Raw genomic sequence first — 8,880 nt, 5'->3', positions numbered from 1 at the left:
GATTGTCCCTGGCCAGGCCCCATATACTTACATTTTTTCCGGGGCCAATGTCCCTCTTGCTCCACTCCCTGGCTGCAGTCCCAGCAGTGGCCAGTGCTGTCCCGGTGGTGCTGCTGGGACTGATTGACCAGCAGCTCTTGGAGGCAGGCCTGCCTCAGAGGGGAGGAGGTCCCAACCGAGGCCAATTCAAGACCTGGGCCAGATAAAGTCCTGGTGTGGCTTCCAGGCCCAGTGGAGGAGGACTCACCCCCGACTTTTTAGTTGGTGGGCAAGGCCTCCCGCCCAATGTAAAATTCTGGTCCATGTTCATGATTAAAACGGACTTTAGTTTCGTCCTACTCTCTCATCCATAGGTGGTACATGCCACCATGAAATGCATACAGATGGGAAGGAATTAAAATTTTAATAAGAGATTAAATTAAACGTTTGACATATTTATGACTGCATAGGCAAGTTGCATTTCCCATATGTACCGCCTTTGTCAACAGGTTCCGCTATCATTCAAACAAAACACATAATATGTGGAATTTGAATTTCTTCAACCAGTCTGCCTTTTTGGCTGACTTTGCATTCAATGGATGAATTGCCTTGATGATGCAGCAGTAAAGCAGTGTGGTTGACACACAACTATAGGTTAAGCAACAGCATTAATAGCTTTTAAACCTATATCAATAACACATTTAAATTAATGATACTGTATGGTAAATATATGATCTGAAAGTGTCAGAACATGATCTTGTCATTATATATCTCATCATTAGATTGTACAAACATGGATATTTAGATTCAGTAGGACATGGATACTGATTAAAATATACTAATATAAATTTTCCAAGATAGTGATGGGTTTTAGACAGACTCAAATGAAAATGTATCGTTTCCACCCAGTTTTCTGAGGGCAGTTTATTTGCGTAGCTTCACGATGAGTGTAGGGAGCACAAGTGGTTTCAGCAGAAAATTGCATGCAAGTGAAATATAAGGGGAACAACTAAAGGGAGGTTTCAGGATAGGGGGACAAAACCTCAAAGCTTTTGAAGAAGCTCAGACGATATCTCAACCCATTAGCAGCTTTCGCCAAGGTGGTGGGGATGAGGCGTAGTGAAATTAGGTGAAAGAAAGTTCAAGGTTGAAATGTTTGTCTCAGGAAAGTGACAGAGCAACCCACTTGACCAACCGCACCCTACATCTGCCAACTGCTCCCCCTCCCCACCCCACTTTCTCCACCTTTTTGATGGCTACTCAAGTGGCAGTAGTTCTACAATGCACTCTATATCATTCAACAACAACAACAACTTTTTTATTTCATGGAATGTGAGCGTAACTGGCAAGAGCATCCCTAATTGCCCTTGACTAGTTGGTGGTGAGCCACCTTCTTGAACTGCTGCCGTCCATCAGCTGTGGGTATACCCACAATACTGTTAGGGAGGGAGTTCCCGGATTTTGACCCAGCAATAGTGAAGGAATGGATATATAGTTCCAAGTCAGGATGGTGTGTGGCTTGGAGGGGAACTTGCATGTGGTGGTGTTCCCATGTGTCTGCTGTCCTTGTCCTTCTAGTTGGTAGAGGTCATGGGTTTGGAAGGTGCTTTGGAAGAAGCCTTGGTGAGTTGCTGCAGTGCATCTTGTAGATGGTACACACTGCTGCCACTATGCGTCAGTGAGGGAAGGAGTGAATGTTTGTGGATGGGGTGCCGATCAAGTGGGCTGCTTTGTCCTGGATGTTATCGAGTTTCCTGAGTGTTGTTGGAGCTGCACCCATCCAGCAAGTGGAGACTATTCCATCACACTCCTGACGTGCCTTGTAAATGGTGGACAGGCTTTGGGGAGTCAGGAGGTGAGTTACTCGTCGCAGGATTCCTAGCCTCTGACCTGCTCTTGAAGCTGCAGTATTTATGTCGCTACTCCAGTTCAGTTTCTGGTCAATGGTAACCCCCAGGATGTTGATAGTGGGGGATTCAGTGATGGTAATGCCATTGAATGTCAAAGGATGATGGTTAGATTCTCTCTTGTTGGTGATGGTCATTGCCTGGCGCTTGTGTGGTGCGCATGTTAGTTGCATTTACTCAGCACCTTTAGCATAGTAAAATGTCCCAAGGTGTTTCACAGGATCATAATCAGACAAAATTAGACACCAAGCTAAAGTGTTAAAGATGAAGGTTTTAAAGAGCATCTTCAAGGATGAGAGAGCGCCAGGTAGAGAGGAAGAGAGGTTTCGGGAGAGAATTCTGGAGCTTAGGACCTGGACAGCTGATGGTATGGTTGCCAAAGGTGAATGATTAAATCAAGGAGACACAAGGGCCCGAATTGCAGGAGTGCAGAGGTCTTGGAGGGTTGTGTAGCTGGCAGAGGCTACAGAGATAAGGACGGGCGATGCCATGGAGGGATTTGAAAACAAGGATGAGAATTTTAAAATTGAGGCATTGTCGAACTGGGAGCCAATTCCACATCACTGTCCCCAAGGTTTAGAATTGCAGCATGTGTACAAGAATGCAGAGCCAAATTTCAGGCAACAATTGATTGCTACTATCACTGAATGTACAAGTCCTATGTTCCACAATAGCTGCAGATGTCCTTGCAACAGATGTTATGGCTCTGCATTTGATTGTCTGCTGACCTGAATCAAGTGGTTACACACATGCTAATGTTAAAACAAAGATGATATTTGAAACCTTTAGGAGCACTACACCTTAGCAAGGAGAGGGTGCAGAGGATATTTACTCGAATGTTAACTGGGATGCAGGACTTTAATTATGCAGAGATTCTTGAGAAGGTGGGATTGTTCCCCTTACAGCCTCCCCTTGAAGGCTCATCAGAGATGCCAATCTTCAGCCAATTAATTCGCTCCATGTGATATCAAGAAACGGCTGAAGGCACTGGATACTGCAAAGGCTATGGGTTCTGACAACATCCCAGTTGTAGTACTGAAGATTTGTGCTCCAGAACTTGCCGCGCCCCTAGCCAAGCTGTTCCTGTACAGCTACAACGCTGGCATCTACCCGGCAATGTGGAAAATTGTCCAGGTATGTTCTGTACACAAAAAGCAGGACAAGTCCAACCCGGGTAATTACCGCCCCATCAGTCTACTCTCAATCATCAGCAAAGTGATAGAAGGTATCATCGACAGTGCCATCAAGTGGCACTTACTCAGCAATAACCTGCTCACTGATGCTCAGTTTGGGTTCTGCCAGAGCCACATAGCTACAGACCTCATTACATCCTTGGTCGAAACATGACAGAAATGCTGAATTCAAGAGTTGAGGTGACAGTGACTGCCCTTGACATTAAAGCAATATTTCATCAAGTGTGGCATCAAGGAGCCCTAGCAAAACTGAAGTCAATGGGAATCAGGAGGAAAACTGTCCACTGGTTGGAGTCATACCTAACACAAAGGAAGATGGTTGTCATTGTTGGAGGCCAATTATCTCAGCCCTAGAACATTGCTGCAGGAGTTCCTCAGGGTAGTGTCCCATGCCCAACCATCTTCAGCTGCTTCATCAATGAATTTTCCCTCCATCATAAGGTCAGAAGTGGGGATGTTTACTGATGATTGCACAATGTTCAGTACCATTTGCAACTCCTCAGATACTGCAGTAGCCCATGTCCATATGCAGCAAGATCTGGACAAAATTCAGGCTTGGGCTGATAAGTGGCAAGTAACATTTCCGTCACACAAGTGCCAGGCAATGACCATCACCCACAATCTCCAATAATCTCCCTTGATTTTCAATGGCATTGCCGTCGCTGAATCCCCCAACCTCAAAATTCTAGGCGGTCACCATTGAGCAGAAACTTAACTGGATCAGCATATAAATACTGTGGCTACATGAGCAGGTTAGATGCTGGGAATTCTGCGGCAAGTAACTCACTTCCTGACTCCCCAAAGCCTGTCTGTCATCTACAAGACACAAGTCAGGAATGTGATGGAATACTGTCCACTTGCCTGGATGGGTGCAGCTCCAACAACACTCAAGAAGCTCGACACCATCCAGGACAAAGCAGCCCGCTTGATCGGCAAAATATTCACTCCCTTCGCTGCCGGTTGTCATGGTCTAGTAATTTTTTTTCTGGGAATATGCGGTGTATCTTTAAGGCTTGCAAAGGATCAGTACTGCTTTAAGAACCAGCAGGCCTCCGGAAGGTGCATTTTCGTTGCCTTGGACGCAGCCTTTCGGAGACTGTGATTCGAAGGGTACATTCTCGTTACCGTGGATACAGTCACTTGGATTGAGCATCATGCGATACATTTGTTACAATTCAATTTTGAACTGGCTTTTAGTTGAAGACAGTCTGTTCTAACAGAGAACACAGACAGATAGCTGGTGTTAACATCTGAAAATAGAGCTCTCTAAACTGAAGGAAGAGAAATTTGTCTGTTTAATTATTACTATCTCTCAAAATTCTAAAAAAGGTTAAGCCAAAACAGAGATCTCTGGTAATGTAAACTGAAGGAAGGGAAGTTAAACTGTGACAATCTTTTATCCCTCAAAAACTCTAAAGCCGAATTGATTCATTTAAAAAGTGTTTGCAAGTCATTAATTGTTGCAATTCTCTGAAGGAAGGAAAGCATCACTTACTGCTGGAATTAGACTATGGACTGTAAAGGCCTGCTACCCGACCTGAACCCGACAGGACCTGACAACATGTTCGGGTCGGGTTGGGTCGCTCTTCCAGGTCCGGCTTTCGGGCTCAAGTTGGGCCGGGCCGGGTCGGGCCGGGTCCAGGTTGGACACAGTCCCACAGTATTACCTTTTGCTCTGTTGGGAAGTTGAGTTTAGTAAGTGTCAAAAGTTGAAAAGCCTGCCTGAGCTGGGAGTCCGGGACGTCAAGGAGGGAAACTCTGAGTCTGTGCAGTGAGTGACTCTTTTGTTGCTTATTGGAGCTGCACCCATCCAGGCAAGTGGACAGTATTCCATCACACTCTTGACTTGTGCCTTGTGGACAGGCTTTGGGGAGTCAGGAGATGAATTATAATATAAACACAAGAAATGCTGGAATCACTCAGCAGGTCTGGCAGCATCTGTGGAAAGAGAAGCAGAGTTAACGTTTCGGGTCAGTGACCCTTCTTCGGAACTGGAGATGAATTACTTGCTGCAGGATTCCTAGCAGCTGACCTGCTCTTGTCACCACAGTGTTTATATGGCTACTCCAGTTCAGTTTATGGTCAATGGTAACTCCCGGGTTGCTGATAGTGGGGGATTCAACGATTGTAATGCAATTGAATGTCAAGGGGAGATGGTTAGATTCTTTCTTGTTTGAGATAATCATTGCCTGGCACTTGTGTGGTGCAAATGTTACTTGCCACTTATCAGCCCAAGCCTGGATATTGTCCAGGTCTTGCTGCATTTCTACACAGTTGACTCTTAAAAGTCATCTGAAATGGTTTAGCAAGCCACTCAGTTCAAGGGCAATTAGGGATGGGCAATAAATGCTAGCCTAGCCAGCAAAGCCCACATCCCACAAATGAATAAAAGATTTGAGCCCATCTGGTGTAAACTGACAACAGACTTTGCCCTTTCATGCATGACAGTGACCCTTGATGCAAGCAAAACATTACCACAGTCGCTCTATGTCAATGTGTCTAGTTTTCTGTCACCCAGTCGGATCATGTTTAAGGGTACACAAGAAACATTTTGCCAAGGGATCAGAAACTGGAAACCCAACGGTATCCTCGCTGAAGGATTAGCTGTGCTTCAGTTATTCAGCAGTTACCAGAATTTAACCTGCAGTGGATTGCAGGAACACAAGGCTCCCCTCAGTCCTGATAAACACAGATTTTAGTGATGAATGGGGCGCCTCACATCTATTTACAAACGACCAGCTTTCAGTTGAGTTTAGCTGACAGTTTTAGCAATCCAGATTCCAGTTTCACTGCAAAGCTGTCTCTCACTTTGAGCCCTGGCGTGCCTTCAATAATGAACTGAATGAGGACTTGATGGCAAATGCAAAGTGGGAAGTGGGGGGTGGTTGGAAATACTTGGAAGGGGGGCAAACATGACAGCTGTGTAGGTGTGGAGCCGCATTTTTTTTTCCTGATTGAGCAGTCAGTGTGCAGGGAGGTGGGCTGATAGCTGGGAACACACACTAGAGAGCAGCAGAGAGACTGTGTTAAGTGTGTGAGTTGGAGAGAGACCCGGTTCAAGCCGTCCAGACACCCAGCCGCACTGAAGCAGCACAGGAGAAGGCGATGGCAGGCTCAGGGCAGAGGAGCTGCCAGCAGCCGCTGGAAGAGTGTCTACAAGCGGCGGTACAGGTGGCGCTGGATGCCGGCCAGGTGAATGAGCGAGTGGAAAGCCAGGAGCTGTCAGAGGCATCAGGCGAGGCTGTGTGGAGCTGATACCCAGCTTTCCCCTCCGGGCCGATCAGCCGGGCAGGGGAGGTCGCCTTGGCTGTTTATTGATGTTTACTGGCACTTTGAGTCCCGCTGCTTTGTAGCGAGTCGAAGTGAATTCTTTCTGCATTTGTGCGGTGGGGGAGTCTGTCTATTTATATTAGAGATCAACCAGGTTCACAAATGATATAAAGCGCCAGAATTGGCTTCTGGCCAATTTTCAGGCCGGCTGCTGGCTTAATGTTTTTTTTAAAAAAAGAACTATGTTAAACACAAAAAGCATAGCATTTAATAACCAACTGATAGGTCAAGAAAGGGGGTTGGGGAGTTTGTTGAAGTAAATACAATTGCATAGAGCATTGACATTTCGAATTCAGTCGAGATACTCTTGGTGATTGGAGGGGGAGGCGGTGTTACAATGATTCTGCACATCTTAATGCAATGTTCAGAGATCTGCAGCTGCCCTGCTGTCTGCATTTGCCTCTATATTTGCAGAAGGTTCAAACATTTGAACAGGAAGGAGTTAGCACTACCTGGTTAAAAAAAAACTGGGCGCGACAGCCGAGTTCTGTTGGCTCAAACCACAGGCAAAGCTTGAGCACTTGGGCAATGTCAGTGAGACCTTGAAATTCAACTGTAGCCTTATATAGTTTGTATAATAGATATTATACCCTGATGAACTCACACCAGTGACGTTCAAAAGGGTTGCATCAATATTCATAATTAAAGTCTTAAAGAAGATTAGACCACACTTGGAGAACTGTACACAGTTCTGGTTTTCATATTCTAAAGAAGATATGGAGACATCGGAGAAGGTGCAAAAAAAAAAATAAGGATAACATCAGAACTGAGAGATTATAGCTATCAGGAAAGACTGAGCAGGCTCTTCTCTCTAGGAAAGAAATGGCTTAGGGAGAGCCTTTCAAATGATGATAGGGTGAACATAGAGAATATGTTTCCACTTGTGGGAGTGCCCCAAACTAGGTGCCATAAATAGAAGATAAATCCAGTAGGGAAATCAGGTTATTGAGAACTGTTAGCGTGACATCGGCCGTCTCAATTTCTCCTCTCCATTCGCTCACTCTGAACTTGCTGCACTCAGTTCTCTCAGGTTCAACATTATGATCAAACCTGCAGACAAGGGTGGTGCTGTTGTTGTCTGGTGTACCAACCTCTACCTTGCAGAGGTTGAGCACCAACTCTCAGACACTTCTTCCTACCTCCCCCGGACCATGACCCCACCACCAAACGTCAAGCCACTGTCTCCAGGACAGTCACTGACCTCATCTCCTCTGGAGATCTTCCCTCTACAGTTTCCAATCTTGCAACCCTGGACAGCCCGCTTCTACCTCCTTCCCAAAATCCACAAACAGGACCGTCCTGGTAGACCCATCGTTTCAGCCTGTTACTGCCCAACTGGACTTATTTCATCCGATCTTGACTCTATCTTTTCCCCCCGGTCCAGTCTCTTCCCACTTACATCCGTGACTCTTCTGACGCCCTATGTAACTGCGGCAATTTCCAGTTTCCTGGCCATAACCGCCGCCTCTTCACATGGACATCCAATCTCTCTACACCTCCATACCCCACAAGGATGGTTTGAGGGCTCTCTGTTTCTTCCTTGAACAGAGGCCCAACCAGTCCCCATCCACCACCACCCTCCTCCACCTGGCTGAACTTGTTCTTAAATTAAACAACTTCTCCTTGAACTCCACTCACTTCCTTCAAATAAAAGGTGTTGCTTATGGATACCCACATGGGTCCTAATTATGTTGGTCTTTTTGTGGGATATGTCAAACTCGAGTCCTACTCAGGCACCCTCCCTCATCACTTTTTCCGGTACATTGATGATAGTCGTGGTGCCACTTCCTGCTCTCTTATTTAAGGAAGGATGTAAATGTGTTGGAGGTGGTTCAGAGGAGGTTTACTAGATTGATACCTGGAATGAGCAGGTTGTCTTATAAGGAAAGGTTGGACAGACTGGGCTTGTTTTCAGTGGAGTTTAGAAGATTGAGGGGAGACTTGATTGAAGTTTATAAGATCCTGAACGGTCTTGACAAGGTGGATGTGGAAAGGATGTTTCCTCTTGTGGGTGAGTCCAGAACTAGGAGGCACTGTTTTAAAATTAGGGGTCGCCCTTTTAGGACAGAGATGAGGAGAAATTTTTTCTCTCAGAGGGTTGTGCGACTTTGGAATTCTCTGCCTCAGAATGCGGTGGAGGCGGGGTCATTGAATATTTTTAAGGTGGAGGTAGATAGAATCTTGTTAGGCAAGGGGATCAAAGGTTATTGGGGGTAGATGGGGGTGTGGAATTCGAAACACAAACAGATCAGCCATGAATGGCAGAGCAGGCTCTAGGGGCCGAATGGCCTACTTCGCCGAAATTGTATGTTCTCACCCTGAACTGGAAACTTTAGTATACTGTATCTGCTGCTCACAATGCGGTCGCGTCTACATTGGGGAGACCACACATAGATTGGGTGACCGCTTTGCGGAACACCTCCGAAAGCATGACCCCGAGCTTCCGGTCGCTGGCCATTTCAACACCCCCC

The 8,880-nt window shown here is 46.1% G+C and overlaps 1 protein-coding gene across 1 annotated transcript in view; it reads left to right on the top strand.

Moving 5' to 3' along the window:
• Positions 1-6,092: 6,092 nt before the first annotated feature.
• The window catches only part of impa2 (inositol monophosphatase 2), a 46,728-nt gene continuing 43,940 nt past the window's right edge, over positions 6,093-8,880 (top strand). The window contains exon 1 of the mRNA XM_068031227.1: positions 6,093-6,271. Within this exon, the coding sequence (XP_067887328.1) occupies positions 6,185-6,271 (87 nt within the window). The 5' untranslated portion in view covers positions 6,093-6,184. The remainder of the gene's footprint in view (positions 6,272-8,880) is intronic.

The sequence above is a fragment of the Heterodontus francisci genome, chromosome 5, assembly GCF_036365525.1.
Source record: "Heterodontus francisci isolate sHetFra1 chromosome 5, sHetFra1.hap1, whole genome shotgun sequence".
Taxonomy (NCBI): Eukaryota; Metazoa; Chordata; class Chondrichthyes; order Heterodontiformes; family Heterodontidae; genus Heterodontus; species Heterodontus francisci.
Note: the sequence above shows the minus strand (reverse complement) of the source record. Positions and strands in the feature narration are given on the sequence as shown.